We start from the raw sequence: 16,238 nt of genomic DNA on the forward strand, positions 1-16,238 counted from the left end.
CCATTTCCGCACAGAAAACTTGCTGCTGGTAATTGTGAAGGTACATATTTAGGTTGCTCCTACGTATTTAGTAATCCGGTGAAATATTTTGGTCATACATCATCTTGTTTCTTCAGTAAGACACGTAGCCATATAGCAACACTGGATGATCACTAGGGGCAACTCTATTATTTTTATTTCTACGAGTGACCTTGATAGATAGGATAAATCCTAAGGGCAAGCATATTTTTGGACGAAGGAAAGATAAAATATAAAATGCCATTTCCTGTTTACTTATATGATATTTAATTTACGCACAGTAGTCGTCCGTATTGAATTTCCGTTTCGCACCAGTCTCCTCCGCCAGTGAGATTACTTCGACCAGCGTCAGAAATAAGTGCATAAGCTATTGCAACCTTTAACAACATATCTGAGACAATTCGACAGAAAAAAAGGAGTGTGGGTCTTCTTCAAGAGTCTCGTATACTCACAACGGTAGGATGCAGCCATATGATATGGCGGGCAGAAATGGGTAAAAAACAATCGTTTAAAACAACTAATAAAAAACAGGAAGTTTTGTGCAAGGAAACTTTATTTCAGTTATCAGTACAACAGGAATAGGTGGTTTGTACTCTGGGAAAATGCACTTGGTAACTGTATTCATTCAGAGATACTTGATAAAGCCGACTGCAGCAGTAAGTTGCCACAAACTATGAAAACGCACTAGTGAGAGCACCCATACGATGAGTACGCCGAGAAAAGAAACCTAACGAACACTTCCGGCAGTCCAAACATTTGGGGCGATAACAGCAACGATTCTTCGTGACACACCACACTGGATTCCGAGAAAAAAGTCACCAACGAAGGAAGTAAAGGGCTGCATATTCTTCCGGGTTATTGCGAGACCAAATAACGAAGCTCACTTGCCCGAATGCGGATTATGATTAAGGGGAAGATATCGGCAGTTAAGGCTCTTCGTTTGACGGCGCGTGAGTGACATCGGTCGTCACGGGCTGGCTCCGATTTCTCCCCACCGAGAGTCGCCGGACACCACCCGTTATAACGAGCCTGCCCTAGTGGGAGTAGGCAGCGTGAGGGGAGGAGAAATGGGTCGTGGCAAAAGCGTTGCCGTGGTGAGCACCGGCGTAGGCGGGAGCGACGTACGGCCTGGCGGCGTAGGGAGCGGCAGCGTAGGGAGCGGCAGCGTAAGGCCTGATTGCTGCGGCGGCATACGGCCTGATCGGCGCGGCGGCGTACGGCCTGATGGGCGCTGCGACGTAAGGCTTCGCCACGATGGGTGCGGCGTAGGCCGGTGCGACGGGTGCAGCGTAGGCGGCCGCAACGGGTGCGGGACGGTATGCCAGGGGTGCGGCGTGAACGGCGGCGGGACCAGCGGCGATGGCTCCAGCGGAGCTGACGGCAACCTTGTGGGTGTTGTGGACGACCGCGTTGAAGCCCGCGACGGGATCGGCGGTGTACTCGACGGTTCTTCGGTTGCCGTCGGGTTCGACCACGCTGTAGCTGCCGTGGACGACGTCCCCGTTGCGGCTCTCGGTCTGGTCCTTGGTGTCGCCGGTGTAGGCGTCGGCCACGCTGTAGGAGTAGGTGTACTGCGGGTTGGGGTCGTAGTCGGCGTAGGGGGCGGCCAGGCCGGCGGCGTAGCCTCCGCCGTATCCTCCGGCGGCGTAGTGGTGGGGCCGTGGGATTCCGGGGCCGAGCAGGGCGGCCTCTGCGGCGACAGCCATCACGGCAACGGCGAGCACAAACTGTGGACGTTGACAGAACTTATTTAGATGGCTTACAATTCGCAATCACAACAAATATCCTCGAATATACTTTATGCGAAGCAACTTATCAAAAAAAAGTGAAGGAAAAGGGGCACACGAATATATGAGCCGATAGAATAACCAAGAGTAGTTAACAAGTGTATATACAGTAAAACTCACTTATAAGAATTTCAGGAGAACATATACCTACTCTGTTATAATCGGGATTTATTTACATGCATAATATAGGATTTTGCACCATACTTCACCGGATTTCCGTCTAATATTCCGTAAATCGTCTTTATTTAACCAACAGATCTGCTACAATTAAACATGGTCTCACTGTTTCAATCAAACGGCTGTAAAGGGAAGAATTTAAAATCAACAGTAGAACTATGCGGTAATGGTCACACGTGAGAACACCTAATGATAAGGTAAGGAACGGTTAAGTAGCAAAGATGGCCGTGATTTCTTTACAAAAGAGAAAATCATTCTCCAAAGGACCAAAGAGTAGTTTGTAATATCGGGGATTTCGTATCACCCGAATTCGTTACATGGGGGAAATAAACGAGTTTTACTGTACTTGACAGTTTCCACACTCCTTTATTTCAACCGACCCAGATTACGGCACATGAAGCCATTTCAAATGCGAAATATTGGCGCAATGTGCATTGAAAATGCCATTGCTCCGAAACGTGGGCGGGTAGAAATACAGACGTGTAGAAAAGGACAAGTACTTTCATTATGCTAAATATCAAAGATTTCCACCGAATAATCATTTTAACTGTATCCTTCTAACTAAGAGTAGAAATAAATATTTCAAAAATATATAGCTTATTAGAGACATGCTATTGGATTTAAAGACTGATGAAAAAGTATGTCGAGGAAGTTGGGGAGAAAAATTCTGGTGACCAGTCTAGGAGAAGATCCTCGCAGAAGGATAGTGGCAGTATTCCATTCCTAGGCCTGTGATACTTTCAATGAATAATATCTGATGATGATAAACGAAACTACGTAAACTAGACTAATATTCGAATCTTTGTAGCCGCCTGTCATGATTAAACCGCCTGTGACATACGGAGGATATAGAGCGCGTGGATGGAGCGAGTACTGAGCTGGGAGAGGATGTTGAAACGGAATAAGGGCTCAAGGGGAGACCATCAGGGATACAACACACTGGGGACGGGAAACAAGCCAGAGACTTATACGCCCGGTCACCCGGGGAGGGGCTGGAGAGGAAGGAGAAAGGAAAGAGGCGCCGCCGCGATAGGAGCCCGTCGACGCCTCTGGGGTAAGATAGGTTCGGAAGGGATGGGACGGGGAAAAACACCTCAACGCTATAGAAGCGAAGAGGGCCCAACTAAATAGCGAAACCAGGCAAAGCCATTAATGTGCCAGCGATTTTAGAGGATTTTCCTAAGAGGAAGAAAAATCCATCGATCATGTCGCTAGATAGAGGATGTTCAAAATAGTATAAGAGGTTAGGATGTTGGGTAAACGAGGGAAAGGAAGGAAGAGGAAATGAATTTTTAGATGGAATGAAAGGCCATATTATGAATTGAAGAGGGAAGTCCACGAAGGGAGGGAAGACGGCTAGAATGCTTCTTAAATACTCCAAATAAACTCAACTTAATCGTTAGAGTACTTTTATAACTATATCATAAGCATTTATTTTAAGCATATAACAACCGCACTGATATTTTAATATCATTTATAATCTCAAATCGGATTCTTCCCAGATGGCGAATCTCCTATATATCATCCCCTATACTGTCTTTGAATATTCATCTACTGGGCGGATATGAAGTACCCTACTGGACTGAACTAAAGAAAATTCAACGCTTTCTGTGTTCAGTGAAACTCCTTTCCATATAAGAGCAAAGATGAAAATCCTGTAGGTTTAGCAAAAGTTATTCCATAGAATGACTGAGTAGGAGGTCCTAATTCGATTTAAGGAAAAAAAATTATAGTTGACGCCATTTAAAAAATGTAGTGTAGCAGAGCCTAGGTTTGTATCCTTTAACTTCGAGCGACCTTAAAAAAGTACTACGATTCTAATCGTACTTTCACTATTGTCCTAATGAACTTTTGCTTGGCGAACTGATCCACCGGTCATACTGATCTAAAAGATATCAGCCCTACCTCAACACTTGAGTAATCAAACCAACTTTCTACGAGGGTGTTCTTCCGTATTTCACAAAAATTAAAACGTGTAATCGGGATTTTGTTAAAGGATAAAAACAGACTGTAAGCATAATCATATTTTCCTCGCCGGCAAAACCTCAAATTATCGCGAAAATAACTTTTAAAAATAAATTCTCACGTTAAAGGCTCAGTAGAGATTTTAACGCGCGTGCACTCATTGGAACGACCCCCACGACCATTCAAGTTCAGGCTCAAAGAAAATGTTACGCGGAAGTAATCAACGCTCCACCTTTCACCAAATACAATGCAATACAAGACTATTTATTCATTAAAAACCACTTAGAGCGTTCAATATGATCTTAAAATATTAAAAAGGATAACGGATTTCGAGGAACATTTGAGGTACTTACAGTACATGGATTACCATTTTCAGATAAAAGTAAGATTAGACCTGATGGATAAATGAAAGAAAAACGAAAAAATATGTTCAATTAATTACCAAATATACAACCTCAAAAGTAATTGGCACAAGTACAAAACCGTGCTTAATATCATAACGATTCCTAACTGTATTAAATTTAACAGAAGAATTTTACTTTTTAAAGTACGCTGAAATTTGGTCATCTGAGATTATACAATATATAATATAAAAAAAATGCAACGGCAGATAAAATTTCTCAATTATATACTCAATCACACGTATAATGATTGGGTTATCTGTTTAAAGTGAGCGTTGCCTTTTCGGAAGAAGAGTCTGCTGAGGATAAAAGAACTGCTCACTCTCAACTTTAAGCACCACCAATTCATTAAATTTTAGCGACGATTAACTATAATTACATGACTTAATCTATCTTAAAGGGAAGGATAACGTATTTACTTTGACGATGCAACAATGAATAACAATATTAAATCGTAAAACTATTTATGCATTGACGAATTCGTTATTCATGAAACGGGTACAACAACCTTTATGAGTGAGGCTCCAGATAAATTATATGGATATGGCCCCTTATCCAATTTAAACACAAGGATGAGCATTAAAATGCGAAAGTGAATGGTAATATTGATTGGAATAGATACATGCCAAAAGAACCTGTCCTCCCTATTGCTCGGATTCGATTGTACACATTGCAGAAATTTTTCTGAGAAAACTTAATTGTTAATGACTATATTTATTGCGTGGAGATCACTGTAACTGCTTCACTCAAATACCAGCGAGGTTTGAGCATGGACATACCTTAAGAGTTAATTCGGTCATCACAGCGGTAAAAATTCTTAAATACTAACGACACAATAAACTCTAATAATTACACCAATTAAAAAGAAAAGTAGAGCAATGCGAGGGAGTAAATGAATAGTGAATTAAAAAACCGTTGTCACTGTCTTTGAAATACAGAGAATTTATAGTGAACTTAAATGTAAACCCATATCATTTACGAAATAATACGAATATAAATGTGATACTTTCTCTTGTACCTACTCATTCAAATCAGCTGTCAAAATATATGATTAAAAGCCTTCATTAGAATAAAATACATTTACGGAAATGTTAAGCAACAAAGGCATTGAAAAAAATGAATGAACTACATAAACAATATATAAAGAATTGGACTAGCAAAAAAAAGGAACTGGTATGAACGAGCTTTAATTTTACACGATCAATGAACAAAATATTGGAAGTTACATGGAATCCAGCATAATTGGAAGTAAAATTAGTATGACCGAGGGGATCTTGATGGCCTTTTGCGAGCAGCATAAGGACGCATTTTCTAAAGGAGAAAACTTTTAAAGATTGAATTTCAAACAAATGAGAATCAACCACAGGGCAGAATATATGACTATATTAGGGGCAGATTAAATTTAAATCTTGCTCCTCTATAAATCCGTAAGCCAATCGCGGCGGCGTTTAAATCACTCATTTCCATTATTTTTACGCTTAATTTGGCACAATGAATCCACAATGGACGAAAAAAATCAATGTGCTCAATGATGGAGGGGATAGAGATCCATATCACTAGAACAACCCCTGAAAAAGTTATGCTCAACACGTAATTTTTCGCATGTTATTTGTGGCGTCATTGGGTGGATAATCGTGTAATGCGCGCTTCATGTATTATTTCCTCCCCATAATAGGAATAAATGTAAAGATATAAAGATAACATGAACTCGAAGAGAAACTATCCGCAGTTGTAAAATAGATAGAAATTTGTACAGGAGATAAATATGACACTGGGTTGCCTATATATATATTGGTATATCATAAATAATGTAATACTTGATGCATAGGGATAAAAGTTGAGTCGACGAAAGTGAACAAGGACTGATAAATATGAATGAAAACTAAAATTAACAGTTTTCCTTGAATGAAAAATGATGGCTAGTGACAAAAAATGACCAGTTGCGATGATATAAGACGGAAATCGTTCACTTCATTCACACATCAGATTGACTGGCAATCGAATTTTATAGACATGTACCCGATCCCCTTTACGTTCAGTATTGTTCACCCAGATGATTCCACTGACGATATGAACCCCTTATATCCAAAGAGATTAGTCTTCCCTACGATCTCCCCATTCGTAAATGTCGAGAGTGAAGGGCGTAGTATCTTATTCACTGAGAACTCGAGACACTTCTGCTAAGGTTTTATCAAATTTGTACAGAAGAGGTTGATTTATTCAGTCAGGAGGAACTCAAATTCACAATGTAACCGACGTCGATTTTTATACATGAGAACGAGAAAAAAATGGAATAACAGACAAAACTGGGGGTGCTATATAATCAAAATTGGTTACTTCTCAGTACTAATTTCGATAAATAAAAGGAAAATTCTTTAATTTAAATCAACTTATTCCAACCAACATAATTAAATTAAATTTGGAAGCAAATGACGCTCTGTAGTAAAACTCGGAAAATAAAGCAAATGCAATCTTCCAAAAGAGTCCGAATGAAGATTCTACTATGGAAACTATTTAGGCTTAATGCATGGATGCAAATGCGAACTGCGAGTGACAGTAACCGATTTAGGTGTACGTGGACTCGAACTCACCATGTTCCTAATCATGGTTAGCCTTGGTGCCCCGTAGATCTAATAAACCTGCCTTGGATATAATAAGATAGTAAAATGTCCGGTTTGGATGTGATAATATCGAAACAAGTTAGCTGATTTAACCAGCTCGAGGACTAAGCAGTAATATTCACCGATAGTAAATACGTTCAAATGAATAACATGCGCAAAAGTGTCAGTTGCCAACATGAATGATTGCAGGGAACCAATTGTGCATTAATCAAAAGACGGAGAAAAGTGAATACAATTAACATTAACGAGCTGGAGTTTATATTCCTCGAGGATAGAGGTTGAATTGCTTTCAACGGCAGTAAAATTTTATCGAAAACTGATAAAATATATTTATATTTTAGAATAGCATAGAACAGTAGCACAGTAGTACAGCGCAATATTTCCACTGAAAATAAAAATGCCTATTTTAAACTAATATTTTGTACGACTTGTGGAATGATGTGGTGGAAGTTATAAATATCAGTTTAATAAGGCACTGAAATATTAATACTAACGATACATTTGAATAATATTAATACAACACTCTCGATTAACGACAACAATTCGCATCGCCTCAATAATTTGAACTTTCAGTCGAGCGAACACTTACCGGCAGAATTGAGCAGCGTACACCTTTGTTAGGAAGTAAAAGCTTTCTGCAGATATAAGGCGATATGATGATACAAACAGATATTAGCCCAGAATAATATTTCACCTTGAAAAACATGTTCCTGATCCTCTTTACCAACTTTTTCCCGTCTGTTCGAAAGAGCCTCCCTGGGATAGGTCTTCCTGATAGACGTCAAAGCCTTTTCATAGTCCCATCCCGTCCCTAGTGAATCGATGACCTAAATTTAAATGGCTAGGGTTTTCATACACGGAATAAGAGAATGGAGAGGGGGAAATATAAAATTTTTCATTTTAGTATGAGAATCTAGGGCTGCCTTCTTAAAGAGGTTGATCACAGATATGAGGATTTTGGGGAATAAGAGATAAAATATCCAGCTGGAAGTCTTTCAATCTATGCAGCTAATGCCCAAGATATGAACGTTTCCAAGATATAAACGTGATTCTGATTGAAAATAAGGTCTGGAATCAAGTTAAAATCGTACAGCAGATATCTTTTGTGATGGTTAACATGTACTTAAGGCAGCAAAAGGTTTTTGTGCTATAATATCGAAACTGGTCAGTCTATTAAAAACGGATAAAATGCTTAGCAGACAAATAGTGTGGTTAGCAGTACTTCATGTGAAGAGGTCACAACTAGCAGAAAATCTATTGCGGGCTTGAAAGTAAGAGAAACTTTGGGACTTACACTAATGGGACTTTCATTCACGATGATGTAGTGCTATCATTGGGTTAAGAGAGAATTTACTTGTCTTAAAATGCAAATTTAGCATAGACACGCTAAAGCAACTGTAAGTGAAAAGGCATAAGAACAGCTACTACATATACTCACACACTTTGTAAGTTCCACTGAATAAATTATACCCAGATATCTGTCTTAGAGGGTATATACCTAGCTACTTTCGCAATATCTACCTTCCTACACCTATTTATCCTTTAAGGAAAAATCTGCCTTCCTCATAAATTGTATAAGTCTAGAAAAATCGAGCGCCCGGCGTACTGCAAGCAATTGCAACGAACAGGTGGAGATATCCGTGCAGTCGAACTCACCTTGATTGACATGTCTATATCCAGCTCGTTCTCGATAATCTGAAAGGACCTCCATTTGATACAGATCCCTTTTAAATACACTCGCTAGTCTTTATAAGAACCCACCCTGGTCGTACAGCACCGATGACGATAATTTAGACGCTTCAGGGAGACGGGGAAGGGTATACATATAGAATAGTTCATTTTATCCTCAGAATCTAAAGCTTCCAACACCAAGGAGTTTATCACAGGATTTTGAGTTGGATGTTGAGAATCTATGGGTAGCTTAAAAGACCCTATTTCCCACTTAGGTATGGTATTTTGAAGGAGGCGACCGACAGCTTAGGTCATTTGCGCCATGAGGGAAGAGTAGGTAAGGAAGGGTGGAGAGAAACCCGGCGTCGGCATTAGCCTGCTCTTAACGAAAGGCACCAAGGGGACCACGGCTTAACGTCCCATCCGACGGACGGAGTGTTGCACTTGAAATGTCCTCCACACAACATTCAAGCCGGGATCGGGCAGTCTCTGAAAATTCTCTGCCACCGCCGGGATTTGAACCCGAGCCCACGGGGTGGGAAGCCAACACACTAGCCACCACAACAACCCGAACCCCTATTTCCCACTTCGCTCGCAAATAATGCCTAACAAAGAATTCAACCTACACTTCAAAGTAAGTAAAAAAATTTAGTTAACTAATCGTCGCATTGATCCAGTGATACATTTAGGTTAAGATAGAATCTAACCGACTTGGCATGAATGTTTACCATAGGAATGCAAGTGAACCTTCGTGCAAACAAATGGTGCCTATCGTTACAATTATTGGAATAAAATACTATCTCCGGCAAGATTTAAGTCAGGACACACTTCCCTCAAAATGTATACCAAGCGAAAGTAATGTGACGACACAGGGTGACCAGCAAGCGACGGCACAAACAGGTGGAGTTATCCGAGCACGTGCACTCACCTTGATAGACATGTTCCTGATCCTCTTTTCCCACTGGTTCCCGTTGATCTGATGTACCTGCCTTGGAAACATCTCCCTTTTATATACTATGTTCACCCTACCCTTTATGAAGTCACACCCCGTCCGTGCTGCACCGATGACGAAAAAGTAGACGGTTGGGAGGGGGTTGCGAGGAGAGGAGGAGGAGAAATATGGAATAGTTTATTCGACCCCGAGAATCCTTCTGCTCTGGGATCTACCTTCACCCATCCCATGGTGCCCCGAGGGGAAGATAGCCCAGTGACGTCCCACCCTCCATCCAACTCCTCTCTCTCTAATGGAACGGCCGAAAGGATAGCTGAAATACCGCCAATAGCTGAAAGGGCGTGAGAAGCAGATAGTGTAAGAGGCGGAGGGGATGGAATTAAAAAGAACGCGAAAGAAAAAAATAATATCTTCATGAGGATGTGAGGTGTGGCGAGGTCATTTGGAAAGGCTTCTAGCGTGGAGGCTGAGGATTGCAGAGTCTGCGTGTGGAATTATCTTCCGCGGAGGAGAATGGATCGGAAGAGCAAGGGAGGGTTGGTTGGTTATGTGTTTCGGGCGCGTAGGTGGAGGTGGCGTTGCTTCCATCGCGCTCCCCGATGCTCCTTTTTTTTAAATCTTTTATTTTTCTCGCCGAGGGTCGGGGGAGGTCACCCGTTTTAAAGTTCAGGCGTTGTATGCGATCCCATTTCCTTCTCCATCGCCCACGTCCGCGGATCTTTCGCCGCCACGGCAAATGGTTTCCCTTTCTATAACAATCCACTCGGTCGATCATCGGCTACCCATCACTAGTTTCCATCGGCATTCATTGTCTTGATACAATCCACAAACGATATACGATACTATACGATTGTCTCAAAATCGCTTTTCGAAGTAAATTTTGCTAATATTTTATCAAGCACAGAAATGAATATTTTCATTGAAACGCATTAAAAATATTCCACAACGCCCTCTCGCTATTATTCCAGCTTTACGTCGATCAGTCCGCCAGAATCGTTTTTCAAGGCTACCCCATCAGAGGGTTCATTTGCCACGGAAATTTTTCCACAAAAAGACCAAACGATTTTCTCATAATCACTTTTCGAAGTAAATTTAATAATATTTAATAAAAACGGACGTAAATATGTAAATGCGGACTCATTAAAAAATGTCCACAAAATTTGTCGTGGAATCAGCACCATTCCCTTACTTAGAGGAATATGTCAGAATTCCAGACGTTGCGTTGGTGAGAATGGACACTCTTACCTGGCCATAAACACGAGAAGACCTTTTTCAGTCTGTTCACCCGGATATTTCTTCAACACTTTATATATTCTGCTGCGGCTACCATTTGATTTCAATATACCTTAGTTAAAATAAAATGGGGACTGAAAACATTTTAATTTCATCCGATCATCCTAACGGCTACCCATCAGTAGTTTCCAAGGGCTTTCATCGGCTCAATTTCTATAAACAGAAATCGATTTTTCTTTAATTCACTCTTCCATAAGATTTTATGAATATATAATAAAACATCGAAGTGAGTTTTTACTATGAAACTCTTTCCAAAAATAAAAACAAAATCTCTTACTAATAATAAGGCTTCGTTAAACTTCATCATCATTTCCTTGCATCAATTTTTCGGTTCGTATCACGTCGAATGCTTATTTCTTCAGATTTTTTTGCTACAAATGCAATTTTAAGAGCATGAAAATTTTAGCAAAAGTAATAGGAACCTGAAAATAAAATCATTTCATAAAATCATCTAACCATATAATTCTTGATTTCAAAACATCGGGAGGACAATAAGCTCATGATTTTCTATCAAATGGAGCAGAAAAAAAGTTTAATGCAAACTGTTTTATCTTGTTCGGTCACACATATATTATAATTTTCTCGCTTAAAAAATGCTGCCAAATAGATCAAAATATTTTACATACTTATTAATAATTAATTACACTTTTACAAGAAGTTAATGACGCATACACTCTTTGATGTATACATTTTAATACTTTTTACCTAAAAAAACTATGACGAAGGTTAGTATAGTTGAACCATGAAGGCTACCTCAAAAGCGGACTGTGCCAATTTCTAAAAAATATTTGGAAAATGTTGAAAGAATAACACCCAAGACCTTTTAAAATCCTTACAGCGGGCCACCTAAGTTCCAAAACCTGCCCAGGGTGACAAGAAAGATCGACTTTTCAGATAAGAATCGCATTCTCACGCGCTCACGCGATGCCGTAGGGGGGAAGACGGATCGAAAGCAGAACGAGAGATTGCAGCAAGAGCATCATTCCACGAATACCCTAGATATGTCAATTAGGTAGTTCAGACAAAGGAAGCCGAATTATCAGGCTTTATCTTGCACTGGGGTTCAACAGAACATTGTTACACAAAATTTATCCTAGGAATCAATGGAATTTACATCACTCACTCATATTTTCCAATAAAATGCATTAAAATATTTTAAATACGGTTAAAAAATTGTTTTTATACTTTTACTTACCGTGCACGACAGAGAATCATCAGGAAAATATGTATGAAGAACCAATGCCGAAAGAAAATTCACTCTGAACAGCAAAATAAGGTATTAAAGCGTTACTGCACAAAGGTAACGGTAGGTAGTATGCATGAAAATTCACTTCCATTGAAGAGAGATTTTTTTTTCAAATTAAAGAGATAGATTTAAGATTAAAGAGGTATTTTAGATTATGTAACCTTCTGTATAAAAGCACGACTAAAATTTAATTCCATTGCCCATCACTCTTACTTATACGTGCCTCAACATATACAAGTGGGGAATTAGGATGCAGGACTGAATAAAAGAACTAATTTTTTAAATAATTGACGCTCATCCATCCCATCTTATGAGTTCAATTTAAGCCTCCCTCAAACTTTAAAAAGACCTTAAATATTCGATAGAGGGCCAGTAAACGCTAAAACTTGCCCTAGAAGAAAAAAAATCTTTTACTTGGAGGATATACATGCTGACTAATGAAATCTTTCGATGAAAGAGATGATACGAAGGAAATTTGATGCGATGCAAACATAATGTTTAGAGCGTTAGGTATTTTAAAGTATCTTCACAAGAATAGCGTACGTCCTTCACCAGATAAACGTGATTCGAGGTAGTACTTGAGTTTTGTAACAAAATTATTATCGTCAAACCCTCTAGTTATTTATTCAAGATTAAGTAGTGGTATTAGTAGCATTATTAGTATTTAAAGGATTGAATATGTAACAAAGATCCTCCTCTTGGCATATTGAAGACATATGAAAAATAAGGAAGTTTTTTATGAATTATTTTTGGGGGTGAAGGAGAGGAATCGTCAATTTAAAAAAAATAAAGGACCATTGTTGATCTGAATTTCTAAATTTCAGTCAAGTTTCCAAAAAGTATGAAGTATCCCTATCAGCTTAAACGGATAGCCTAGAGGGACTTTCGCATCTCCCATCCTGTCCCAGGCGGAAGTAGCGACAACATTTTTCAAGGATTACTTCCCTCATCATACGAGTCACCGATAACATATTTTGATCCGATGCTTATAAGTTATCACAATTGGGCATGAAACAGTACATGTTTTATCTTTCCAACGGTTCTCTTCTCCAGAGACGATACCTCAATTGGTGACTTATAAACACAGCAAATTACTCAGTACTGATATTATATAAAAGCGAAATTAGTAGGCTAGAGATCAACAACAGAATTACGAAGGGAAAAACTATAACAAAAGCTGAACGAATAATTCTCAGGATTCCCACCGGGTGTGGTTTTAGGTAACTGGTCACAACGCTTTGAAGTCTGAGTCTGCCATCGTATCCAGGGGTAGAATGAATCAGTGGAAATTACTTCAGTCAATGAGTGGTGGTGCCTCGTTTCTCAGCCATTAGCAGTTACATCACATTCCAAAAGACAGTATGAATCCGAAATCTTTTAGTGATACACTTGATATGCGCGAAAAATCCTCAGAGGAAAAATCATTCGCCTTGACCGGAATTCTAACCCGGATCCCTCGATTTCCGGCCGAGTGCTTTTGCCAGTTAAGCTGCAGAGGCGTTATTCTCCCTTGTGGAAATTTGTGGGCTTTACCGGACAAGGCGGAATGGACTGCTGAACATTGAACACGAAGAGGTGTTCGCTCTAAAATTAACTTGCTAAAGCACTCGGCCGGAAATCGAGGGACCCGGGTTCGAATCCCGGTCAAGGCGAATGATTTTTCCTCCGAGGATTTTTCGCACGATTTGAGCATTGCGGGTGACTCTGTAAAAGTTATCACCGTGGCTAGTCCCGGTATACTTAAAAAATATACTTGATATATTTCGGATTCAAACTGTGTGTGACTTCAAGTTAGGGGTTATCAAAGTTTGAAAAGATCGAATGATGTAATATAACTCGTAATTGCTGAACAAAGGACAACACACTCTCGCCGATCTAAATTTCTGAATTCAATATAAGTATTCCCAAAAATAGTACTGAGCCCGCACCTAATATGCAATCCAATCCCCGAACTTCCCCGAGATGACAGCAACAATCGAATTTATCGGTTAAGACTCCTGATTTTTAGATAAAAATAAAAAGATCGAAGTACAAACGTTCATTTTTCCGTCACTGCTAACCGAGGCGGCAGTAATAATCGAATTTTTTTAGATACCCTGTAAAGCCGTTGTTCTCGGTCAAAAGTAAAGGTTACGTCAGAAATGAAAAGGATTCGATGGTGGGGGAAGTATTCAAAAATAGATGCCGGAAATATCAGAAGAACAGTTACCCTATTCAGTAAGTCAATTAAAAAAGATTAGTAAATGGTTTTTCTTTATAATTTTCACCTTTATTCTGAGGTAAGAAACCACAACCATTAATAAACTCTTTTCTTTGATTAAGGAACATGAGGCCACCTTCATTTTAAAAAACTCTGCGAATCGAATATCGTTAGACAAAATGAATACACAATCAAATACTTGCAATCTCACTTAATTGCTCATTCCTCAGGCAATCGAGACAATAAACAAAAAAAAGAAAAAGTGACAAGAGAAGCAAGTGAAATTTCGATGGAAGACTGAAGCATCAATTGTAACGCAAAATGAGTGGGAAATGAAATAGACAAGTAGACTACGAAAAGAAACTAATGGAAAGGAGAGTTCGAAACATCTGGTTCGAAACTAGAGTCAATAATAATTTTTACTCATAAATTTACAAGCAATAAAAGTGACCTTTTAAATTGGTTTCATATTATATTTGCACTGTTTTCAACCCTGTTTCCAATCCTTTTAACTCTTTGTTCAATTGGAGAGAAATTAGCATTTCATTGGCATTTTAAAATATGGATAGCTCAATTGTAAGCCACCTGCACGGAGTAATAATAAAGATTTATGGCCAAGGAAACACTTAAGGACAACTGTTGCCTGAATTATTACCTTCATATATCGAAATTTAAAAAATCCACTTTAATCTCTCTCAAAACATAAAGGAATTCTCACTATTCTACTAGAGGACCACTTCATTTTTCCCGAGGCGGTTTCAACAATCCAATATTTTTTTCCGTAAGATTCCCTTTCTCACGTGTAAACCGATGCTCTCGGTCGAGGTAAAGGGACCTTGTGGGAGAGGAAGAAGGATGTGAAGAAGACACGGGGGAGGCGGTTTTAAAACTGGACGAGATGATAGAAGCCCGCTCCACTGGAGATGGAACAAGGTCTTTCCGTGGGCACGCTATATGGGCGGTGGCAAATGTTAGGGTTGGCTTCAGGGATGAGCGGCCGACTCTTGCTCATCCGTAGCATACGAGAAACTCCCGGATTTATGATAATTGCCTGCCGCCTCCACTCCAAGGGCGGATGCTAACCGTGCAATCAACCCACGCTCCTACACTTAACCCACTCTCAAGATCTGAACGAGGTGGAAAAAATTGCCTTTTAAGTTGATGCATCAATTAAAAAAGCATGAGAAAAGAAGCGGTGTTTTGTAGTAAAAAAATCAAGTATAATTTTTAAATTAAAAGAGCATACAGAGTTTACAAATTGCACATGTTTTTGCACACCTGGTGAAGCTACCTCGGGCAAACTGACTGAAGTGACTCTCTAATAAAATAGTGAGGGTTTTTTAATGTTGTGAGAGCTAATAAAGAAGAATTCAAAATTTTCGATGCGTGAAGGTAATCTTTCAGACGAAATTCATTCTTAATTGTGTTCTTGCTCATAAATATTGGTTTTTACTCCGTGGATGTGGCTTAAAATTGAACAATTTATATAGAAAAATGTTATTGAAATTTTTAGTTACTCTCCAGTAGGACATATTTTCATTTTTGACTAAAAATAATTGGAGATATGCATCTGATAGGCTGGCAATATGAATTATTAAAATTTGATTCTACACAAAATTTGAATTTGATACCGAGGACTCAAAATACTAGAATGTATACGTTACAGTACAGATTCGTTCCCCTATTACAAAAAACAACCATAAACTTATATCAGATTACATTTTGCAATGAAAGTCCTCATTAATCACAGCAGCTCACGATGAATACCGTACTTGAGAGTCTTGATGACAGAAGGCCTTAATTCATAGAGGTGAGGGGCACGAAAAAATACCGCGTTTCCATCCTTTCTGCAGTGATATCGAAAACGGCATTCCAACCCGGTCAAACACATAAAAATCTCATGTTTC

The 16,238-nt window shown here is 39.4% G+C and overlaps 1 protein-coding gene across 1 annotated transcript; it reads right to left on the bottom strand.

Moving 5' to 3' along the window:
* Positions 1-553: 553 nt before the first annotated feature.
* LOC124165289 (cuticle protein 21-like) lies at positions 554-9,654 on the bottom strand. The gene is made up of 2 exons (XM_046542631.1): positions 9,569-9,654; positions 554-1,745 (listed from the first exon to the last, which is right to left on the bottom strand). The coding sequence occupies exons 1-2, from the start codon at positions 9,638-9,640 to the stop codon at positions 1,053-1,055; spliced, it is 765 nt and encodes a 254-aa protein (XP_046398587.1). The 5' UTR covers positions 9,641-9,654; the 3' UTR covers positions 554-1,052.
* Between the last annotated feature and the right edge of the window lie 6,584 nt (positions 9,655-16,238).

Source organism: Ischnura elegans, chromosome 9 (assembly GCF_921293095.1).
Source record: "Ischnura elegans chromosome 9, ioIscEleg1.1, whole genome shotgun sequence".
Lineage (NCBI taxonomy): Eukaryota > Metazoa > Arthropoda > Insecta > Odonata > Coenagrionidae > Ischnura > Ischnura elegans.